Source organism: Sander vitreus, chromosome 8, assembly GCF_031162955.1.
Source record: "Sander vitreus isolate 19-12246 chromosome 8, sanVit1, whole genome shotgun sequence".
Lineage (NCBI taxonomy): Eukaryota > Metazoa > Chordata > Actinopteri > Perciformes > Percidae > Sander > Sander vitreus.
In genome coordinates, this window is record NC_135862.1 from 33,460,398 (window position 1) to 33,485,730 (window position 25,333).

A 25,333-nucleotide genomic window follows, 5' to 3' on the forward strand; every position below is an offset into this window, starting at 1 on the left:
ACTGGAATCTCACACACAAACACACACACACACACACACACACACACACACACACACACACACACACACACACACACACCAGAGGAAAGAGACTGCAGAAACTGCCACAACAAGAGAGCTGGTCACAAAATACCACAAGCCTTTGATCTGCCAGACAGGAACAAAGACATAATCCATGTTTCATAGAAACTCTACATGAAAACCAAACACAAAGACACTCACACACACACACACACACACACACACACACACACACACACAAACACACACACACTGTATGCCATGGTTGACTGCCAAGAGAGAGAGGCCACCTATTATCAGGGAAAGGAAGACTCTCGGTTGAAAACGATCAGTTATTATCCAGTGAACCTAAAATATCTTTAATATAATCTTTCAATTGCAAAACCCCTTTTTACACACTGTCTGTATGGCACATATTAGCACTAACATGTCTGACTGATCTTTAAACAGTGAGGAGTTAAGACCATTTCCTGTGATATATTAAGATATGTTTATTGATGGAGCTGATAAAAGAATAAAAGTCCTTAAATACTGACTACGATGTCACAAAAAGTTCCTTTTTGACCTTGCATTATGTGTAAAGTAAACTTAAAGGGGCCAAATGTGAGCATAATGACAGTATAATGTGTTAAATGGCTCTGGAGGGATCTTTTCTTTTTCAATACTTTTTTTTTTTCCGGAGGGAGCTTTTCAAAGTTTAAAAACAAACCTGATGATGTCACTGTGATGTCATCAAGGTCTTATCAATTTTAACAGAAAGCCTGAATTAAAAACTGGATGTGCAGGTTTTAAAAGAAGTGGCCGTTTAGGACGCCAGGAGGGTCTTATGAAAGCTGCTATCGAGTTGCATCATGAGAAATGTTTACCTTGCAGGCAGCTGGATTCTTGCGATATCACTAGATCACGCGAGAATGGAGGATCACATATCACACGAAAATCCACCTTGTCAGGCTTCAAGTAATGCGTTTGTGCCTGAACAGCAGTGAACCAAAACAATCAGAGTCCGGTGAGGAACTACTGGCAGCTGTGGGCGTGGTTTACACTAGGTGTGTGTGACGGCCGCGACTGTTAGTTCAAAACAACAATGGCGACGTTCGTGGTGATTGGATGAACCATCTGTCTATCACGTTGATGGACAGATGGATCATCCAATCACCAGCCAGATATTTTTTTTTTTTAAGTGCCTGCCCTTTCACAGTTTCTAATGCAGGCTTCTGAGATGGTTCTGTGTAACAAACTATCTAGCGCACACGTGTCAAACTCAAGGCCCGCGGGCCAAATCCGGCCCCTTGCTAATTTTGATCCGGCCCCTATATACATTTAGGTTCACAATACATTTTGGCCCACCTACTTTTTGTCACTTTTCACAACGTTTTTTTCGACATTTTTGATGCTTTTTCCAAACATTTTTGTCGACCCAACTGTAAGTGAGAAGCCTATATGAGACATGCAATAATACAGTCAAAGATATTTGACTTTTCCCATGACATAACAGCAATAAATTCTATGTCTGGCCCTTGATGTGATTCTCATTTTCCAGTGTGGCCCTTAGGGAAACTGAGTTTGACACCCCTGATCTAGCGCGTCAGGTTAGGGAAATGTAGGATTCAGCATATTTGGAGCTTGACCTACACAAGGGACTAAGGGGGCTTTCACACCTGAAAGTCCGAACCAAGGTCCGGACCAAGGTTCATGTTTTTGTTACATTGTATACATTTGATCCAGTAAGTCTTGGTTTCACACTGCAGTTATGCAAGCGCACTAAAGATCTATACGTGCCGTCATCACATACGTGAGCTGCGTCTCCAGATACTTATAATTGATTGGTTTGTAGACGGGCTTCCTCTCGAATCCTCCTCTCGTATCCTCTCTCTGTGTCTGAGTTTTTTCAACTGACTGCTGCTCTCCCTTACTGCCGCGGCTCTTTTTGTTTTGTTGTGATGTTGAGAAGCAAAGACACGGGAACTTTCTTTCTGGAGCATTTATTCAGAGACAAACGGAAACCTACACTGTACATTTACAAGGCCTACCACTTAACAAGTAAACTGTTGATTTATATTCTGCTCTGATAGCCAACAGCTGTCTGCTCACTCTCTCTCTCTCTCTCTCACGTAGGCTACAAACTAAGCACTGAGCTGTTCCTTAAAGGAGCTTCCCCGGTCTTATAACACCACGATATCCTGCCAGAGGTTCCTGTATTTGGTCAGAAAGTCCGAACCATCCAAAAAATGCTTTCATACTATAAACGAACCGGATCATGGTTTGATCCGGACCGAGACCACCTCATTTGGTCGGACCAAATTTCGGCCTCTTTGTCCGGACCGTGGTTTCACACTTGTAATTTTGGTTCGGATCAAACTGAAAAGTCCGAAAGTCTGGACCAAATAAGGTAGGTGTGAAAGCCACCTAAAAGTCAAGATATATTAGCCTCTGCTTTGATTTTGACAAGTTTTTTTCCTTTCTGTTGTGAGCCCCCCTGATCCTTTCAACATCAACTCCAATAAAGAGAAAACACAGAGAGCTTTGAAGTCTAACTGGACTTATATAAGCGCCTCCTGGTCACTTTGACCCCGCACTGGAACCCCTGGGCTCAGGGTCACTATACAAACAGCTGAAACAGTTTTTAGTTCTTTTTTTTTTTTTTGCCAAACTTGCTCCCGGGGGTCATATTGAGGAATGCTGCACAGCTACCTGAGTTCAAAGCGCTCAGTAGTGGGACGAGAAAGAGGTCAAATGTGTGGCTGGAAGAAAGTTGTAGATGGTTGAAAAACATGAAGAGGAAGGAACAGCAGACAGGCTCCAGATGAAAAAAGGCAAGGGAAAATAATAAGAGCTGGATTTAAAGAAAGAAAGAAAGAACTGTGTGCTGGTTAGGACCATTAGAGGATAAAGGATAATGATACAGGAATAAAATAGTCATGGAGGGCAAGCAGTCAAGCTCGGGCATGGCTCTTACCTTCTCACTGATTAGAAGAAGAGACAGATGTGGGGGTAATGACTAATGATTATCTACAGGGCGTTTAGCTTAATGAGCTTTTTTAGAGACCAGACCCCCACACCACCTCCAACGAAGGTAGAAATGCATGCTGAAACATGTTACTGCTAGCCTGATGTGGTCATACTCAGATTCTAGTCAGAATATGAGTCTGATACTGCTCCATTGGGCTGTGATTATGGGGCATGTTTCAACCCAACTAGGAAAGAAAATGCCTCTGCACTCAATTGGATAGACCTCCAACCAATCAGAGCAACGGAGTATGTGACGTATGTTGAGCAACACATAGTTGTCAACAGAACTCAACTGCACGCACGCTGGAAGAAGTAGAAGAAGAAGATGAGTGTAAATGATCTTTGTCGGTGTTTTAAAAAGAATTTAAGGATACACGGAGTACTTACCAACACGATCATCATTTTTGAGAGAAATAGTAAAGGTGAATGCATATACCAACAAGTTTTCCGTTTAGGATTAGAACTCGATGACGTGGTTGATTACGTTACTGTTGATCATCTATCCATCATCGTATAAAGCCCGCCCTGACAATTTGATTGGTCCAAACAGCTCTGGTTCGAGCATAGTTGCTCCACCAGACCAGACCGAACTTCCCGACCTCAAATGTTGTGGGCGGGGCTAAGTTCGGCTGGCATCCAGGCTAGGTTACTGCATCACACATGGACAGTTTGGTGGCCTGTGGCTGATCTGAGATGTCCTGAGGTGATCCTCATTTTGAAAAATATGTTTTAGATGACTTTACAGATTGGAATTCATAATCAAAAAGTCCACAGCTTCAGCCTCCAAAACATTGCCACTAAATAATGGGCAGAGATGAATATTTCACAGGTTTACTGTTTTTTATTTGGGGTGGCTCCCCATCTAAGTTCAACTACTGTAATATTTTCAGTTTGCAAGATTTTGGAAATGTAAGCCATACAACCTTAAAAAGACTCCAGACGTGAGAGGCAAAGAGACGGCACAGCAATCACCTGAACTCCTCTTTGTCTGCTGTCAATCATTTCTTATACCCCTCTTTCTCCTTTTATCGACCCATCTGCATTACTTCTGTTCTCCAGCTTTTTGTTTGATTCCCTTTCCCCCTTGATCTTCTCTTATTTTTCCATCAGCTGGTGCCAGCCCGCATCTTTAAACAGCTGTCCCACTTTGACTCATCTAGGTCATTGTGTTGAGAAATGGCAGCATACAAAAGTATGAAAAAGCAACAACATATCAGCAGATATACTGCACATCAAAGGGACAAAATCAGTTTTGATTGAACTGCGTGAGCCAAAGTGCTGTAAAGACTTGGTACAACAGTGCAGGATGAAATCACATAGGACAGTGGTTCCCAACCTGGGGTCCGGGCACCCCTCAGGGGGGCGGCAAAGATCACAGGGGGTGTGCATGTCTTTATCTGGTTTGAGGTAAAAAAAATATTTGTACATGTTAAACAAATTATGATAATACACTAGAATATATAATGTATACAAAAGTCTGTATAAAAACTATATATTTTTGTTCTCGCTTAAAATTGTAGGCAGTCTCCTTAGTAGGCCAAACCTCTTAACCTGGGACCTTGCTGTCATCAGGTCAGCTGCTAGCTGCTAGCATCCTCGTTTTTCCTGCCGCCACAGCATCACTATTTTATGAATGAAACATGGCGGAGAAACGTAAAAGTTCTGATGACTCCTTTGTATCAAAAAAGAAAGTAAGGCTCTATCTCAAGAGTTACCTCAACTTCGGTTTCGGAGGGGGGGCTCAGCTTTTCTTAGACATAAGTAGGGGGGGGGGCGCCAAGGAAAAAAGGTTTGGAACCACTGACATAGGAGAATAAATACAGATGTAGTATCAACAACTGCATCCCGGCATTTGGGCAGATAAATCTCTGACTTAATGACTGATTGTATTCAGTATTTTAAATGTATCATACTGCATGTGTTGAGAGGTTACAGCCTGTAAATCCTCTCCAAATCCAGCAGCTAGTTCAGCCAACCAATCACAGCCGACACCTGACCGCTCAGACTAACCTCTGACCCTGTCTGACAGCCCTGATTTGGAATGAATGGCTTTGACAGGATTCTGCTTCATGCTTCAGCATGTCAGCCCACCAGAGTAGCGTGCCCATAAACATTAAAGTGACATGAAAATGACAAATGCCCCGTTCACCTTGTTAGCTTGCTTTGTTGCATAGACTTACTTGAAAATGCCAAGACAATAAAATGTTATTGTTAGCCAAAAAAGCGGCATGTCTCTGTGGAGGGCAACTGGTGCTCTGTTGGTCCTAACTGAACTATTGAATGAACCATAATGGCACTCGGAGAACGCAGACCTAGGCATGCGCTCACAATGTTAAATGGAACTCAACGCTCTATCTCGTAATGTTAACGAAATAAAAAAATATTTGGGTATCGGATTAGGATCCACTCCACACCCACATTGTATGGGTTCTTCTTCCATGGCCCATGTATCACACTTCTACCAAGTTTCATGAAAATCGGCAAACAAACCAACAATCCGACAAACTGAACTGAAAACACAACCTTCTTGGCGGAGGTAATAACATCTTGTACAGACATTCAGTGTCCCCAGAGGAGGAATTCTAATTTACTTTGTTGATCCCCTGACTTTTCCTTGAGCGCCATCATGAGGTTTGCTTTTTTTTGGTGAAATGTCTCCATCACTATCAAATGGATTTCCGTGAAATTTTGTGGACATGCATGATCCCCAGAGGATAAAGCCTAACGTTTTTGGTGATCACCTGACGTTTCATTGAGCACCATCATCAACATTTTAAATTTCTCCAATACTTTGCTTTATGACCAAATCCTTGCAAAAATAATGACATTCACATCTGCTTCAGCTGTACTTGGTGTTTTGTGCTAATTATATCAGCATGCTAACACGCTAACATGTTTGCAGGCTGACATTAGCATTTAGATCAAAGCATCACTGTGCATAAGTACAACCTGACAGTGCTGCTTGCATGACTGTAGAGTCTGCTACTTCACCCTAACAACAACCTTCACCATGACAAAATATGTATTCATAGGAAATAGTCCACAATTAATATAGCTGAGGATTTATATGAAGCATGAATGAATTTGAAACCTTTCAGCCAAAAAGGTGGTGAATAACAGAAGCAATCATTATCAATCCCAGGTGTATACACTCAGACATACAGTAGATACAATAAATGCATACTGTATATACATATTACACCTTGTAAATGTTTCAAGTACACAGACACAGAAACCACACACTACCAACGCATGTGCCAAAACCTCTGTTAATTTACAAAGCTCACATATTCCATCCAGATGCACAAACTGGACTTCATTATGTGACATATGCCCCACAAATTCCCATTTGGTTTGTATAAAATCATACATACTGTTCGTATAATCGTCACATGTGGCTGAGGAGTTGCCCTGAACACTGAGCCAGATTCATCTCTGGACAGCTACCAACTATTACGCCATGAATCAGACTGGAATGAATCCTTACGATCGGAGAGTAGAAGCATGTGATGTGAAGCCCCCTGAGACGCTCCACCCTGCAGAAACTGAGCAATAATGTGTCTTTGCCTCCAGAGAAGGCCTCTAAGATAAAAGGAATTCTCTCTGTCTCTGAACACACTGATCGTCCATCGGCAGACTCTATCTCTTCCTTCCTCTCTCTCTCATTTCTGTCATTCAACTTTCCGAATTTGCATTCTGCTCTCATTCACAACTGTACTAATGGATGCCCTGTCCAGACTGAATGCCAAGTCTGGGTTAGTTATGGGAAAAGTTATGTGTATGGAGTTACAATACAGTGTGTGTGTGTGTGTGTGTGTGTGTGTGTGTGTGTGTGTGTGTGTGTGTGTGTGTGTGTGTGTGTGTGTGTGTGTGTGTGTGTGTGTGGGTGTGTGTGTGTGTGTGTGTGTGTGTGTGTGTGTGTGTGTGTGTGTGTGTGTGTGTGTGTGTGTGTGTGTGTGTGTGTGTGTGTGTGTGTGTGTGTGTGTGTGTTTGTGTAAGTACTTAAAGTTGTTGTATCCGTAAGCTGGAATGTGTGAATGTTTCACCCCTTATCCTGTCCATGAATGTAATTGTTTAGTTTACTTAATATTCATGTATACATTCCAGAATTAGGAAGGAGGCAGGATATGGATGATGTACGTGAGAACATGTCTAGGAATATTAGCACGCTGTCTACTACTGGAAACTGTGCAGCTGCAGTTTTTCCCTATTAATTGTGGAAGAACTTAAGATAACTGAGGGTGTGGTACAGTACAGTACAGTTTTCCAAATATAATGATAAGATAATACAACACAGAGCTGAATTTCATTCCACTCCACCAGGCCTATCTAAAATCGAACACACATTTTTGCCTCTGTAGCCAATATTGTTGGTACTACAAATGCTTTAAATTGATCTTCCACGTTTGTTCTTTCATTTTAAAGAGATTCAGCTTAAAACATCAACGTCCGATGGAGACAACATTTTAGCCAACTCATTGAGCTAACGTTAGCTTAATTCGCAATCTGCTGGCTACAGTTGTAACTTTGGCAGTCGGCAGCTAGAAAGGAAAAGCCTGCTGTTGTCTACCTCTGTCAATTTTGAATGGTTCGCAGTTATCGTGGTAATTTGCATTATTTCTCGTGCAAGAACAGAAGCAAGACAGACGTAGCGCGAGTAACGAATAGGGCTGGGTACCGTTTGGATTTTTTAACGATTCCCATGCCAAACCGGTACTTTTAAAACGATTCCGATTCCTAACCGATTCCTAAACTGATTCTTGAAAAACTGAAAAATTACATAAAAGAAAGGCTTTTTTATGGATTTTTTTTAAAATTGATAATTATTGAAATTGATCAATATATTAACATTTTAAAGTACTTAAATATATAATAAGTAAACCTAAGTCACCTAACACATAACTACAATAATTTAACAAATAACAGTTACACTATTAACAAGTAACAACAAAATAAATGTTGTTGAGTTGGTATGCCAACCAGCTTCAAACTTTAGCAGTTCTTTTTGACCATATTTGCCTTCTCTGGCAAGATACTACACCTCTCCTGACTTATGGCATGTCCTGCACAGGAGAAACCTCTCTCAGATGGTGTCCAAGAGGCCTGGACACACAGGTATGAGTTTGAAAGGGCAGACAATATGGGGAGGCTGTGTAAGTGTAATATGTTTACTAGCGATCACGTGCAGTCAGTGAATGGTTAATATGCTTTTACATCCGTTTTGGTGAGCCCAGAGGGAAAATATGGCATTTTAAAAGTAGTGGAAACAGGTTTTGGTACCCAACCCTAGTAACGAAGGGGGACAGATCTTAGCAAACATTTCCAAAATATCTTAAATGCACCTCTGCACCATAATAATGTTGCTACCGATGGACAGGCTCACCTCTCTGGCTGTCTCACATATTTATTCATGAGGTCTTTTCCACTATCTCTATATCTCCCCCTTTTCTGTTCTCTCGTTTTGCTCTCACTCTAACTCTTTACTCAGTCTTTTGTGTAAGTGAAGCCGGGGCCTCCCAGTGACATGAGCCCCGCTCCTGTAAAACTAATAAAGACTGAGATTTGTGCGGGCTTAGCATTCTTTCTCCCTTTCAGTGCAAGACACTGAGAATGGAGTGAGGGGAGGGGGCGACAAGGGGAGAAAGGTCTAGTGGTAAGGTGGCGGGTGAGATAAGGGGGAGATGTCCTAGTTTGAGAGGGTGCAACTTGGGAATTTGTGAAAAAGGAAGACAGAGAGGCCCCTTTCCCTGAATCACACCACATCCTTTCATTATTTTTATGGGTCAATGCCACTAAAATCACACTTCATCCTCTCCAAATTTTTACAGCAGTGTACATACATGGATATGTTCATATACATTTAGGTGTGTTCAAGTAGTCCCTCCCACACATATATATATAGCATATTAATCATGCATATCCTGTCCTGTAAGTAAAAAGTCAGGAATGTAAACACGGATGTTGGACAGTTAATAGTTACGATTCATGCTTGAACTCTAAGCTAGCAGTCAACAAGTATTTTCAAACCCTAACCCTAACCCTAACCCCCATACTTAGCAAAGCAATTTATTCCCCCTCCTACAATACCGCAAGCGAGAAAAACATGTGAAGCACAACCACAGAATATAAAATATGCCCAACCGCACATTGACACAATTGTCAAACTCGCATAAAGATCACCAGATGTGCAGCGAGATGCAACTAGGGGGCAAAGGGGGAGGTCTCAAACACACTACCCTATCTAATGCTCTCCCCTCCCTTTACCCACCTCCCTACTTCACCCCTCCTCTTTCCCAGAGACATGTGCGCAAGCTGTGCCAGCAGACAGTTTCAGCTCTCAACAACTGATGCACAGACAGCTGCTGTTTCTCCCTTCCCCTGCTCCCCTTACTATTCTTCTTCTTTCATTTCTTCCCTACACTGCCTTCATTTGCCCCTCTGTACTTTCCCCTTCCTACCCTCTACTTTGTCATTCTGCCCTGCACTTTTCCTCAGGCGGACATAAAGGCAGGTCTCGTTGGAGGGAGAGGGCTTGTGTAATCTCTGGCTGCACATGAGCACCAATGAGTTATTGCTTCAGCTGAAAAGGCACCACGGACGTGTAAAGGACAAACTTTGGAATAAGGAGAGGAAGAAGGAATACCTCTGAGACAGGAAGGGAGGAGAAGGGAGGGAGACACAGAAAGAGTTTGGAACTGGGGTGCAGGACACAGACCATGCCGGGCTCTGTGGTGCTGCTACTGCTGTCCCTGTTGGCCCTGGCCACAGGAAGTGATGCCAGGAGAATCAGGAAAAGAGGACTCAACCATAAGGTGGGACTGCTAACCTCACCTTTGACTTTTGTATTTGTGCACGTATGAGTGTGATGCTTTTTTCGCTACATCTATCTTTTGACTTCCTTCAGAATATGCTCCAAAGTGGAAGTAGGTGAAAGCTCATGGCATTACAGCACAATACTGGCTCTGTTGCAGAGAGCTGGTTTCACACAGTCACAGCAGTTTTGTGGTGGAGGTGAGAGGTGGTCAAGTTGACCCAAGTGCTATAATCCAGTAGAAAAGAAAAGAGCAGTGGTGTTCATGAACTAATTCCCTTTAATCAAGTACTGTACTTAAAGAAATAATTTGACATTTAGGGAAATATTATTATTATTCGTTGCATAGATGAGAAGATCAGTACCAGTCTGTCTAAATATAAAGTCCATTTTACAGTAGCCACATCCAAGCTTGCACACGCCAATGTGACGTCAAAATGACGTAGATCTCGCTGGCGCGCCAGGGTTTGAGTGCGTGAGCAGAGGGCGCGCACCACTCCATTTTTTTCAGCGGCGCGCAACAAATGGGAGGCCTGAACAAGTTCGCTGACAACCGGATGCCAGGACTCTCAGAGTGACTGCATGTCTCTCTTGTAAACTTACTGGGTTAAGATGACTTCTTTTATGGTGAATGAAAGGCTTGATCCGACGAAGTAGGTCATCGAATCAAATCGAAGCATTGACAGCATGCTGCTGCCAGTTCTGCCGTTGTTTACCTTTTTCTTCTTCTTCTAGTCCGTAGAAAGAGCAAAGTCGTTAGTGTTTCCTCATTAGCGCCACCTCTGTTCAGGAGAAGACTGCAACTAGTGTCGCGACCACCACGCGCGAGCATAAACAGTTACGGCAATCCTATGATGTCACATTTGCGCTCGGCAGGTTGGGAACAGCCAGTGTACTCTGCGTTTAAGGCTCCAGCCAACAGCTGACTGGCTAAGCTTAGCATAAAGACTGGAAGCAAAACAGCTAGCTGGCTCGAGTTTATTAATTAATAGGATTGTCACATTTAAACCTGGAATTCGGTACCGATATGCAATGGTAGTCTTTTTTTTGTACGTCAGTGTCTCTGTAATAACAAAAACGTAATTTCAGTTGTAAAAAAAAAAAAAATTCAGATTTTGTTGTTTAATATTTTGCCGGACTCTGCAGTGACATCCAGAACATAACTGCAACTTTTTGGTTTATGCGTGGATTAAACAAACAAGATACAATGTACATGTCTTATGGCTACTTTGGTATTTGTATGGATTAAAAAAAAAAAAGCAGGCTAGCTGTTTTCCACTGTTTCAAGTCTTTAAGCTAAGTGGCTGCTGGCTTTAGCCTTAATTTACTGAACAGATATGTGTAATTAAGTGTGATATTGAATAGCGTGCACTTTACATCCACTTTATGATAATGTTAACTTTTTAAGTATAGGGTAAAATATTATTTTTTTCAGCTTTGTGTATTTGACAGCTATAGCTGGTTTACAGATTAAGATTTAACAAACAAAGTATATGGTCATCTTTTAAGGTATGATGCATCGCTAGAGACCACACCACCATAAACTATATAAAGTATGCAAAATGAACACCATTTCAGCTACAAAATAAAAAATGCTGACCACTTGAAGAGGATATTCTGCTGAGTCCTTTTGATGCTATAATACATTTTACTGGCAATGCTTCTGTGCTTTTATGTCAAATTTGAACGCAGGACCTTAACTTGCAATGGAGCATTACTTCATTGTGATATTGCTTCTAGTAGAGGATCTGAAAATGTCTTCCACCACTGGGAAAAAAAAAAACAGTTTGGACATGCATCAGTTTTGATGAGGAGCAGAAAGTGGAGTGTGCAGCAGGTTGGTGCAGTTGCTGATTTTCAAGTTTCCATATGAGTAATTGAAGGGCACACCGGATGTTTAACGTCTGTCTCTGTGTGTTGTGTGTGTGTGTGTGTGTGTGTGTGTGTGTGTGTGTGTGTGTGTGTGTGTGTGTGTGTGTGTTTCTAGTGGATTATTAGGGCAGGAACTGAATTTGCAGACTGGGCCCCTGCTTGTTAACTCAGCTCAGTGTAACTGATTGATCATCTCTAACAAGGGCTCACTGTAGCGTGCTGCCTTCTCTTTCTTTTTCCCTCTCGTGCTTCAATGTTCTCACTTTCTAACTGGTTTATGCCCTCGTTGGCCCTTTTCTCTCTCTCTCGTTCTCTGCCTTTATCTCTTTTCCCTTCTCTCATATGAATCAGTTACCCTTTCGCCCTCTCTCTGCCCAGCTTTCTCATTCCCCTCGCCCATATGCATCTCTCAGCAAACCACCCCCTATTTTCCCTCTTTCAAGTCTCTTTCTCTCGTCTCTTCGTGCTCTTAGGATGGGCCAAAAGCACTGTCTTGCTGGACTCTGCTTCAAAGCTGCTGTAATTGGAACATGCTGAGACGGCTGAGCAGACCGAGTTTGTCTCTTTCCCTCTGAACCTTTTCATCTCTATATCTTTCAATCTTTCATTTTTTTTAACCACCTCCCCCGCTCTTACACACACACACACACACACACACACACACACACAGCCCGCCTCATTCATAACACCGGGACTGTGCAGAAAGACAAATTATAGTCACTGAGTATTTCACGTAGGCACTGTGCTATGGAATAGTGTGTCTTGAAAGGAAAATTGGTAAAAATGTTTAACAAACCCAAGACCACCAGCAGGCTCAGTACTTGTCATGCATTCATCTGAATGATTTATTTATCCCAAAAAAACACTATGATCACTTGCATGTCTTATTTTATGTCTTGTTATTTTCAAATAGGACAGGTATTATCAAAACATAAGCAGCCAATCTTTACATTTCATTATGCATGCTTCATCTCAATTCAATTCAATTCATATCAAAATGATTTAAAATGATGTTTTCTATGCTTCTTTATCTTACTGTCTGTTACTGTTTGCAGGCTTGGCCTTGACTTCATTTATCTGACTTACATATGTAACGCTCTGACCAGAAGGTCTGTTTGACCTGTGGGTGAGACGGTCTTGGAGATCAGAGTCATGTCCACCCTCTTTTAAGTAGACCTCCCCCTGGTACAAGGGTCAAAGGTCACCAGTAGCACTTTCCTAATTTTCTCTTTGTGTTTAACAGATGGAATGCCTGCCTAATAATACATGGCATTTAATAAGGGTGTAGAGGTAACTTACAATCAAGAGAAAAGCGTTTGATGGGAAAACAGGTGGAATGGTGTGGGCAGCAGAAGTCTCACTCACACACACACACACACACACACACACACACACACACAAACACACACACACACACACACACAGGTTTGTGGCACTATCTTTGTGGGGACCCACCATTGACATAATGCATTCTTGCCCCTTACCCTAACCTTAACCATCACAACTAAATGCCTAACCTTAACCCTTACCCTCACCCTAACCAGAACCTAATTCTAACCCTAATCCTAAAACCAAGTCTTAACCCTCAAACAGCCACTTGTGGGGTCCAGCATTTTGGCCCCATAAAGCTGTCGGGACCCCACAAGTATACTGGACCCCCCCCCCACACACACACACACACACACACACACACACACACACACACACACACACACACACACACACAGACAAGATTATTTAGTCTCATACAGCCATCACACAGTCTGGCTCAGACATCTGCCTGGGCATGTCACTGAGCGTGTCTGAGGCTACCACCATAAATCTTTACAGTTTCATTTATTTGATGTGATGTGGGCCATTCTGACAGCACCTGGTATTACTGTAAGACAGGGGCCCTACAGATGTTCAGAAACATGTGTACTTCCTGGCTGGCCGGCTTTTTGACTTGACCTGGGGCTGCTTTGTAAAACAAAACAGATCCACACACTGCTTTTTCACTAATGGAAATTTGTAGCTTTTAAGGAAGTGATATTTTGTAAAGATAAGATAACTTTACCAAATGTAATTTACTGTGATGGCCACTCATGCTATCAAGTGAGAGTAAAGCAAGAGGTTCCTATCACAGATTGACTTAAAAGGAACATTTTCATTTTAATGGTTGAGAATCAGCATCTATTTAATATAATATAAATGAATTGCAGAATTACTTACTGACACACAGCCCTGCCTCAATGTCCTGCGTTATCTCTGTCAAGAAAAAGTATGGTCAAGTTTACTCTTTTCAATGTTAAAGTTTGTCTGTGGTAATTTAACTTATTAGTAGAACACAATCACACAAGTTAATGTTACGTCATGCACCACGTCATGAAACATTATTTCTTTTTCTGGATTAATCAGACTGGCTTGCCAAATAATGTTTCATCAAATAATGTGTGATCGCATTCTACTAATACAGTAAGTTAAACATGGCAAACATAATATAAGTATTTGCTTAGTTGGCTGTACATTTCTGTTATGGATCTACCTCTAATGTTAGAGATAAGGGTACATTGCGTAACCACATATCCCAACAACAGAACGGATGAGAGACATTTATATAGTCCTTTATTTACAGTGATGTCTTGCGCTAGGATGCATGTTTTATCGCGCTCGTGATATATGACATAATCCTGACGCCATAGTTATTGTAGTTAGTCAGTCATCCGTCTTACAAGTAGTTATCCTGGACTGGTGTGTGCGGCTGTAAACAGGACTCATCCCAGTCAGAGGATGTGAGCCTGCTGGTCAGAAGCACATTACTGGACTGTGGAGACAGTGGAGCAGATCACCGATCAGTACAACAGACGCACACTCAAACCAAAAAGACAAACAATTCAACTACTACTACAACTACCGCTTAACGTTTTTTCACATGGGGCCTCTGATGTTCCAGACATTTCTTTTATTTTGGATCATCACCAACAACAGAGAGAACAATCATAGCAAATCTGAGTCTGAGTATGTGAGACCACAGACGTGTTCGTATCCATAACTCTGCATACAGCTGCACTACAAATGGAGTATAGAGGAGTAAGACAGTAAATGAGTTTAGGGGGACCTCTATCATGGCCATCCCTGCTACCTCAGACTTTGACTGACAGGTAGCAGACGCTATTTCAGACTGTTTTACCAACACTAATTAGCTGCAGTCACAGTTGGTTTACCTCCCTCCTGTCGAGTAAACCAGGCCTCAAAAAGTTGCAGTCTGTTCGTCTGCATTTCAGGGTTAGAAATCCCCACTCTGCCAGTCTGTTCGAAGTTCAAGGACTGCTTTGCCCAGCTGTGCATCAACCTGTTTGACTATCAGCATGTGTTCCCCATCATTAAAACGCTCATCTCCGACTGATTTACAGTCTGTTTGCCTCACAGTTTAGCCTTGATGTGTCTCTATCTATTTGCACGTCTGTGTATCTTTATGTTAAACTGACTGCTGGTATAGAGACAGGAAATGAGTCCTGACAACCCAAAAGCTAACCAGATGTGTGCTGTGGGCTACTTCATTTAGTAGACATGGGAGATCTGGCACATTTGAGTTGACACAACGAAATAACACAGCTTTTCCTTGTGCACAACCTTGACCTACAACCTTGTGTGTGTGTGTGTGTGTGTGTGTGTGTGTGTGTGTGTGTGTGTGTGTGTGTGTGTGTGTGTGTGTGTGTGTCTGTGTGTATGCATCCTTGCAGAAAACTCTCAGTATCTGTCTGAGATCTCTGCGTGGAACCATGAACGGCCTGATCTCAGTACAGTTATGGAGCCAGACAAGGTCTCCAGTGGCTTCTCCCCACAAACACCCCATAAACCACAGAGCAAGAGCGCTAAAAAGAGAGACAGGGAAAGAGAGATGGAACGAGCGCCATCGTTTGAGATCAATCGTTACAGCTACCATCATGCTTTTCAACACAAAAGAGATCAAGAAGAAAACCAAGAGAAAGAGAGACAGTGAGAGAGTTTCAGACAGAGACAGACAGAGAGGGGGAAAACATGCCCACAGATAGACATGAACATCCCACACAGGCCCGCTGGCAGTGTCTCTATAGGAGAGCAGCAAAGCAGACAGGAGTGTAAATAAACATTGTGGAACATCAGAGAGATGTGCCCAGGATTGTGTGAAAGAGCACAGGATGTAGACCATGACGGCTCTTCTGGCACATAAAGATATGAAGGCAGGGGAAAAGACACAAGAGGAGCCCTGAGAGTGAAGCAGTTACAGTAAGAGCTGAATGACAGCAAGGAAATAGTACAGTAAAAAAAGTGAGTCTGAGGCTCAGGGATCAATACAGTGAATAAAGCCCTGACACACCAACCCGACCGTCAGGAGGAAAGGCAGTCAGACTGATCAGTCTCCCTGAGTTGGTCAAAAAAGTGCCTCGGAACACAACGAAGCGACGCCGACTTGAGCGCAAGTTCTGCACGTGCGTGAGACGTAATACATCTCCATAACAGCAGGCGGCGCTAATATGTATTGTTGCCCAAAAAATTAAAACCGTCACGTGGGTCTGGCTCCTCCCGGATTTTACAACCGAGCATAATGGCGGCTCGTTCGGAATACGATCTTATATTTTACGAAGATAGTGAAAACATTTTAAGCGAGAAATAGGCCGTCATAATTTCAGATCGACAAAGGTCAGTTTAAATGATTTTCATCAGATTTTGAGAGCCGTTCGTCACGCTAACATAAATGCACTGCAGTGTTGGGGAAGTTTACATTACTTTTAAAAGCAGGCGTCTCTGGCAGAGACTGAAGTTAATTATACAAAAACTATCTTTGACCATAAAGCCAATCTCTGGTTTATCAGTGAAGTGTCTGAACTCCACTGCAGGCTGGATTCTCTCCTCACAGAGTGACGTCTGAGTCATTATGAACGAGTCCAGCGCAGGTTGAATGCCCATCAGCAGGTCATTGGCGTTACACGGTGTTAGTGTATACTATGTAATGTCTGTATCGACTTGTACCGGTCGCGCAGCCACGATGGTCCGTGCATTGTCGTAGACACATGCACGGACACTCTTTTCTGGAAATCCTTGCGTGTCCGTGCAACCGACACAAGTCCACAGCGGTCCGCTGCGTGTATGTATGAGCCCGTCTCCACAGCATCCATCTGTGAGGTTGTCAGCTTTGTGTCTGCCTGGCTCAGAGCGCCCTCCAGCAAAAAGCCACGAAGCTTAAAACACTCTCAAAAGTTAGCTTTGGCTGCTTCTCGCTTGCCATGATCACTCTGCTACCAGCCTCTGTCACGTCCCGTGTGGAGCTTGTGAGCGCGCAGCTGAGAAGGCAGTGTCGCTGTCAAATCTGTCCCTGGGAAAAGTAACGTTGTGCCGAATTGACAAAGGAACTACGTTTGGTTACCAAATTTTCAGTAGTAGCGCGTTTACCCCCAACACTGGTGCACTGATTCGGTAGTCAAGGGCTAGAACTCCACCAGTCAGATTGGTCATTGAGTATGACTGCCCGCCCTCCGACCCAGCAAGTCAGGTCGCCAAAATGAAGGCCGACGGCCCCTCCGACAGACGACGGCACGGAACACACCGAACAGACTCGAGTCACTGACCTCGCCAGACTGTCCGACGGCCGATTATCGGGTTGGTGTGTCAGCGCCTTTAAAGAATGAATGGCTTCTGCAGTGTACAGCAGTGGTACCAGACTTTTTGGTCTGAGGTACCCCCACAGCCCTGCCAGATGAACTCATGTACCCCTTCATCAATTCCCAATGTATCTTCCAAATACAAACAACACTTTTCATTATATTGTTAATGTTTTCGTTCTTGTTGAACTGTCAATATTTAGGCTGGTTTGGTTTGATCAGCAATCATACTATTAGTAGGCTACTACTGGCAGTGAAGCTGAATGTTTCATCCATTTAGCTATTACCTTTAGCCATTTATTTATACCATTTATTCATTACTTTAAGCTACCTGTTTAAAACTTCTGTGCTCACTTGCTAACTCGTTTACAAAGCTGCAACATGTAGTGTTCAGGTGTTACAGCATATATATATATATATATATATATTCATTTAATTCAATCATAATTTTGATTTATTTACATTCGATTTTCAAATAAGTTGAGCTGCTCCACAATCTTTCCACGTACCCCCCTAAAGTACCCCTGGTTGGGAATCACTGGTCTACAGTATTCATGTGTACAAGCAAACTCACCCTTAAACTACACACGCAGTCACATAAACAGGAAGGGCACACTTGACCTTTTGTAGGAGACGTACGCAGGAGACTTTAGGAGCAGATCGGATATGAGACAAGTGGAATAAGGGCAGTAGCCATTATGTCATTATCCAATCACAGCAGACTTGGTAGTCTTCATTCATAGAACTAATTGTACCAGGAGACATTGTGAACCACTGTGGCTCCACTTCCCTCCTGAGAGCCATGAATGATGAGTCTGAGGACCCGTAGAGTACAGTGTGACTATGTACAAGCAGAGGTAACTGTAAAAATGGCATATAAGCCATAAGGGCTGGGTATTGTTTTAAAGTTTTGGAGACTGGTGTCACGACACTTTTTCAATAACTCACTAAAGAAAATATTTTTTAATACATCTAAACAGTACACTAAAATGTGTTTCTGCTAAACAACGCTTAAACTCTATGTAGAGCTGAGAGGAACTGTAGTGTCTGTCAGGTGATAATTCTTTGTAGATTTCTTACTTTGAGTGGCACCTTTTACCTTACACATAGTCATTTGATCTGTTTTTAATACAAATATATTGATTAGGAAGTATCTAATCAAAGAATAAGTAAACAAGGCTAAGAGTCTGACCAAGGCTTCAGTGCCAACTTTCTGCCAATACAATTTTCAAGACACATTTCAGCCAGGATCCAGAAAGTATTGAAATTTGAAAACCAGTCCTAGAAGTGATGTACAATCAAATCTGTAACTACTTACAGTTATATGCAGGAGAATTCCTGCTCCCTCCACGGTGTGAATCCACCCCCCCCTCCCCAAAGAACCATCCACCCACTAAGCTCTCAGCTGCCAGAACAAATTAATGTGTGTTTAAAGTGAACACAGATACTGTGTGTGTGATACCACCGTCAGGGCCAAACATTTGCTTTCGTTTTTCCGGTTGGTTTGTAAGAGCGTTCAGTAAGCCTGCCAAACAAACAGCACAGTTTTAATGACCGTGTGCAACCCACAAGCTGATTATCTAATTACTAATCTAGTGTAGAGATATTTCTCTCTCTCCCTCTCTCTCTCTCTCTCTCTCTCTCTCTCTCTCTCTCTCTCTCTCTCTCTCTCTCTCTCTCTCTCTCTCTCTTTCTCTCTCTCTCTCTCACTCCTCTCTCTCTCTCACTCCCTCTCTCTTTCTCTCTCTCTCTCCCTCTCTCTCTCTCTCTGGAACACCCTCCCAAATGAATGGCTGAGGCTGCTGGAAAGTCAGAGGAATTTACTTACACAACTGAAAAGACATAAATTCTGAAAAACTGAAACTTGTGCCTGCTTTTCATTTACACATGCATGTGTTATGACTCAACTCTGGGAATGTAAATTTTGAGGCACAAACATAATGACAGTGTAACAAAGAATTAGATAACCAACCAGCTACATAACTTCCTGTGCAGTTCAGAGAGTTCAAAGGTAACCACCTTGCACCCCACCAATGGCCTAATATCATTTAATTGTTCCTTTTTATGTTCTTCAGTGGGTACTTTAACAGTGATGTTAGACCAGCCAGTAAACAGCACATTTTTGCTCATTGCTTTTCACAGCAGTAAGAAGAAAGGAGTGGAATGAACTGTATGTACACTTGATTCACTGGAGTTTGTTATACTCCATTTTAATGAGAGTTAATGTTTGGTCAAGGGCAGGAGTACTTCTTGGGATATTGTTGTAATATTTCCCATGTGTCGATAACCCAGAACAAAAAATAGCTGCTTATATTGTCGCACAAAACTTGTGATATTTGATACCAGCAGTGTGAAAGCATATAAACCCACAAATTCTGTCCTGGACATGTCCAAACCAATGAGCAGGAATCAAGAGTAGCAGCTTTGTAAAAACTATTAAACCACAGAGACCATGGCTGTGTTACAGATCTCGTAATGTTAGCCTCTGCGATGCATGCATCTTCACAGCAACAGTGGATTGTGCCTTGCTGTTTGGGTACACACGCATGTGTGCTCGCAGGCCTACACTGTACGTTGCCAAAGCCGTCGAAGTGTGTGAAGTGTGTCTTTGCTTGGCTCAGGATCCTGTGGCCTACTTTCTCCCTCTCAGAATCAAGTGTTTGTTCCCACAGTGAATCACCTCCCAAGCCAGGTGAAGACAGACGCTAGCAGGCAGGCATGCATACTGAAGCCAAAACCTCCTGTCTTGTGCTGAAAAGTGCTCACTCAGACCCGTGGCTGCCCTCTGGTGGCTAGAAAGTACAATGTATGTGCAATTTTACAACCACACTGTGTGAACATCCAATGAAGAGTCTTAGTTTGGAACTAAATGAGAAGTTTTATTTCTTATCAAGGGGCATTCACAAAAATCATTCATGGCTTTTAACAAAACACTAACATTTTATGTTGTTGCCTTCCAAAATGACCCATGCTTATATGTGCACCTATGACGTTGCCTAGTCAGGAAGCAACAGTTGTAACTATGTATAGATTTGGATTTTTAGCCATGCTGGTTCTACAATTGTTGCTAAAATGTCCACGGATCCAGTCAAATATCTTTAACGTCTACCAGAACAAACCACATCTACATTTTTATTTATTTATTTCTCGTTTTCTGTCCCTCAGGACTACGAGTACCCCAACCACCCCCAGTCCACACAGCACCAGAAGAATGACCGTTGTCCACCGCCACCCCAGATGTTGCCAGAGAGAGCCTGTGAGGTGCCGGGCTGCCGCTCAGACTCAGAGTGCGAGCGCCATAAACGCTGCTGCTACAATGGATGCATCTACGCCTGCCTGGAGTCTGTCCAGCCACCACCAGGTCAGCAGCACCAAAGGACGGACACACAGTAGTGTTTGGGTTTTAAGGTCGCATAGCAGAGAGAGTCAAATTGGGCCTCAAACTACTTGGAAATTGTCGTTTTTGTTTCTCTCTTTAAAATATTGTTAATTAGTATTTTGATGGCTGTGGTTCTGTGTGTTTTCCAAACAGTGTTGGACTGGCTGGTGCAGCCCAAGCCTCGGTGGTTGGGCGGCAACGGCTGGCTGTTAGACGGCCCTGAGGAGGTTCTGCAGGGTGGGTGCACACACACACACACGAACACACGCATGCACACACACACACACACACACACACACACACACACACACACACACACACATATACAGGAAAGGACAGGATAAAACAGTTGTAGTGCCAGATGGTCAGCTTGCATAAAAATACCTCTCACCTAACTCTAATCCTCCATCATCTTAGCCCTCAAAAATCCCTAAAATGCTAATGCAATCCAGCCTTTGCTCAGTGAGACCAAACTATTTTATTCAGCACATGTTGGTTTGATTTCACCATAGTTCTACCATCTCTCTCTTTTTTTGCCGTTGATTTAACTTTTGCAGTACATAAACCAGAAGATGTTGTCAGTGCAGCAGCAGTAAACTTCACATTTTGTCCATCCTTTAGAAATGAAGCAAGCCATCATACAAAAGGGGAAAAGATATTTCATAAGAAGAGGCAAAGAGACCAATGTCTCCACTGTCAGTAGTGTCCAATAAAACGCATCCACAAGATGCATTACAGCTGGGCATCATTTTTGTGTTCCCCTTGACTGAAAAAACTGTCATCTGCTATTCCTCAGTGAATATAGAAGGTTCTTGCAGGTTTTTCTCAAGTTTGCACAATTGGCATGCTGGCATTCTGAGCGGGAAATGTAGACATAGACATGACTTTGAAGTTAAGGGAGGGTAAGTAAACAAAACAAAAGAAAATGTACTAACCACATAACCACAAAATGACCCTGGTGTATTTCATGTTTGCGATTTCTTCTGATGCACATGGTGTGTTTTCTGCCCACTAGCTGAGGCCTGCAGCACAACTGAGGATGGAGACGAGCCTCTTCATTGTCCTACGGGCTACGAGTGCCACATCATCAATCCAGGAAACCCTGCCGCTGGCATTCCTAACCGGGGACAATGCATCAAGCAACGTGGCAACTCCGGTATGGCTAGAGTACTTCTGATAACTAAAATAGCTGCAACGATTGGCCATGTGATTGGGATTTGGCTTTGAAGCCAGCGTTGACACACATCATATCCAACCTAATCTTATTTTTACAACTAATCTCCTGCTTATCTGATCTAATGGAACCTTTCTAATGGAAGTGTGTGCTCCTTTAAATCACCAAAGGACAGGGGCAGTGTGCCAGCAGTCTTTGAGTTTGGGCTGGTATCTCTTGGCAGATTTCATGCTGTTAGGTGCCAAGTTTCTTAAGTTTATTAAATAGATCTAAAAAATATACAAATTGGAATGACCTGGCAACTCACTAGATGGCCTCAATTTATGATCTATGGCTTAAGATGTGGGCAGAAATATTATTGTTATGATTTAATCAAAAGAATATTAGTTCTTTACTTTATAAGCAAGAACTCACAGTGCCATGTGTATGATATTGATATCAGATGTCAATCTTTATTTTATTTTATTTTTTTCATTCTGGCCATTTTGTTTTTGAAAGATGGGCGTGGTCTGAGGCACAAATACTTCAAGGACTACAAGGACTACTTAGGTAAGTGAGGTAATGTGGACAACCTGAAAAAAATCACTATCACTGAATGAGAAATCAGCAGCAATCTGCCTGACACGGCTCTGTCACTGACAGGTACCAGTACGAACAATGCAGTGGCCTACGAAAAACATCCTCACAAACACCTGGGATGAAGTAGGTTTTCAGCCACTCTGAAACCATGTAAAACCAAAGACCTGTGCACCTTTATCTCACTTTAGACAAAGCCTTATGTTTTCTGCTGTATCTGCTCTCAGATCAACCAGAACTCCGCCTCAGCTACGACCACGACACAACTCCAGACATCAGCCAGTCCTGTTCGATCTGCTCTTATCACACCTGAACCAGGATCAGATCTTCCCTTTTCACCAAAACTACAGCTGCTAACTCCTCTTTGCAAAGCCCCGTATTGCAGCCTGTCCTCAGTCACAAAGTCCTTTTCGGAGACAAGTATGATGTACATACTACATACACAGCCAAAGAAATAAGTGCTTTTTTGTCTCTCTCTCTGATGTCTGTAAGAAAAGATGGAGCAGAGGGCGTTGATGGTGAAGCAGAGGAGAGGAGAGCAGGGCATGCACCAAAGCTGTTCATCAAATGTCTCAAAAAGGAAATAAGAAACCCCAGCCAATGTTTTTCTTTTTTCTTTACAACCCCTCTCCCTCCCTGCAACTCATTACTATTCTCACCAACACATCTTTTAACCTTAAGGCTGGTCAGCGGAGAAAATCCAGACCGTGTGTTACTTATTCTGTCTCTCTTGTTCTCAGAAAGGATGGTGCTCACATTTCCAGATCTGAAATCTGGAAGGTTTCATAGACAAATAGAAAACAAAATCCAGCTGCAGTGGACTCTGAATTAAATCCACATGATTAAAAGAAGAAATGCCATACTGTATGAGTGTGTGGATTGTGTCAGTTTTAAAGGATTTGGAACAGCTGTAGATTAGTTCCAGCCAACAGATGCTGACCATGACTTCATTGCTGTGAAAATCAAAAGCAAAATAAGGAAAAAATATTTAATTTGAGAGAGATGAAGATTTAATAAGATACAAAATAACAATTTTCACACTGAAATGTTTTCCCTTCAATATTAAACTCTGTATATATTATATATGTGATTACTTTCCTAGTCATACAACTATCTACTAGTGCAGTATGGTTGTGCACACATCTCCTAATTTTCAATAATCATACTGCGTTATTTCAAAATACTGGTCCTTCTATTAAACTTCCCACTATGCAGTGCAGCCATGATAATAAAAAGGGCTTTTTCACCGAGCAGATATGTGTTATTCTAGAGCATAACTTGCTGCAGTCAGCTGTTTAAACTTAGGTTGTGTCTGTTATCAATTCAAATGCTGCTCAGCTTCATTGCTGCCTATAATAACAGGAGAATAAACTGTTCACATAATAAGCTGAAGGTGTCAAACAGTGAGCTGTAACCATTCTCTATGTGCAGAGCTAAAGTGATGTCTGAATATTGCAATCTGAATGGTGCTGTAACATTGCCTTGTTTATTCTGAATAAACCACATTGTTGAAGTTGGTCGTTTACGTTGTTTTTCTGTTTTCTGCAAGTGATTTTAGGATTCAATTTACAGATGGTGAAATGAGTATTTCACCATCTGTGAAAATGACAAATCATAATGCTATTGCTATTTATGAGTACACCACAAACTTCTCCTTGGGTCTTGTAAAGTGTTTTAATAGTGTTCCTGATCCTATCAGTATGCCATTATTCTTCATAATGCGTTATCAGTAGATTTAGGTGAAACATAAATTAGATAAGTACAGTGTTTTAGTTTCCAATTGCAGTAGCTTCTAAAATAATACCTAAAGACATATATTATTTCACTGCCTAGAAATAAGCACGAAGCAAAATGTGCAAGAATGACTCTTTTAATCAATATTGTCCTTTAAATTGTATTCCAAAAACATATCATATGGATCCAGTTGTATTTATGATCCATTGTGTAAAGCATCTTTGGGTATCTTGAAAAGGGCTCTATGAATAAAATGTTATCACTTGTATTGCTATTATCAGTAACGTGACGTGGCTGTACAGTTTATGTCTTCTTTCAGGACAGAGTTGCTTAGTTAAAGGTCCAGTGTGTAACGTGTTTAGTTGTTTATTATCAAAATCTGTGTTGCCCGTTCACTAACTTGTCCTTTTTCATGAATATTTAACACCACCATCAATTCCAAGTATTCCTTTTGGCTTGAAATATTTGCATGAACTGGGGGTAGACCATAGACAGTATATAAACTGGACCAACAGATCCCGTTGCTCTGGACGGAGACCAGTGAAGGATATTAGAAGCACTTTTCCGGTGATGGCTGAGCGTTACTACGCAGCCTCCAACTGAGAGAGACGACGTAAATGTGACGTGAGCAACCTGTCTGAAAGTTGTACGTCTTCTGGTAGCTGTGCCAGGAGAAATCTCAATCATTCCCAATCTTGCAGAGACGGAGAGCGTAGGTATATTTAAGGAGATAACATGGACACAGGCTAATTATTGATCACTAAAATGATAGTTAACATTAGTAATTAAACTTAAACAGCTAATGTGAGATGAAACTGCCTGCGAGCTTCTCCTGTACTATACGGTAATTCCTCTACTGTGCGACATTAAGTCTCGTGGTTATGACACAATCGTTAGCCTATTTTTATAAAAACGTCTGCTATGGAGCCGTAACGTGAGGTACAAGGTAATGGAGACTTTTATACATTGTCGTGTTTCTTTAGAAATGAACAATGGACAAATAGAGTCTTTAAATGCTTCAGATGTAAAGTTATTTGCTGTCAAAGTGACTGGCAGTCAATGTAATGCTAATGGCGGGTGAGTGCTTGTTAGCATCAAAATGGCACCATAGGATCTATGGGTTGTTGACAGACGCT

The 25,333-nt window shown here is 42.1% G+C and overlaps 1 protein-coding gene across 2 annotated transcripts; it reads left to right on the top strand.

Annotated features, from left to right (window-relative positions):
• The first annotated feature begins 9,320 nt into the window (after nucleotides 1-9,320).
• Nucleotides 9,321-23,976, top strand: wfdc1 (WAP four-disulfide core domain 1). Of its 2 annotated transcripts, none has more exons than XR_013502424.1 (7): nucleotides 9,321-9,842; nucleotides 20,500-20,695; nucleotides 20,867-20,950; nucleotides 21,729-21,869; nucleotides 22,386-22,445; nucleotides 22,530-22,589; nucleotides 22,691-23,976. XR_013502424.1 is itself a non-coding variant. In XM_078257880.1 (7 exons), exons 1-6 carry the CDS (start codon nucleotides 9,747-9,749, stop codon nucleotides 22,586-22,588), a joined length of 627 nt encoding a protein of 208 aa, XP_078114006.1. In that variant the 5' UTR covers nucleotides 9,322-9,746; the 3' UTR covers nucleotide 22,589; nucleotides 22,691-23,976. The 2 variants fall into 2 exon arrangements, 1 of the variants encoding a protein (XP_078114006.1); XM_078257880.1 differs by having other exon boundaries at nucleotides 9,322-9,842; nucleotides 22,386-22,436.
• The last annotated feature ends 1,357 nt before the right edge of the window (nucleotides 23,977-25,333 follow it).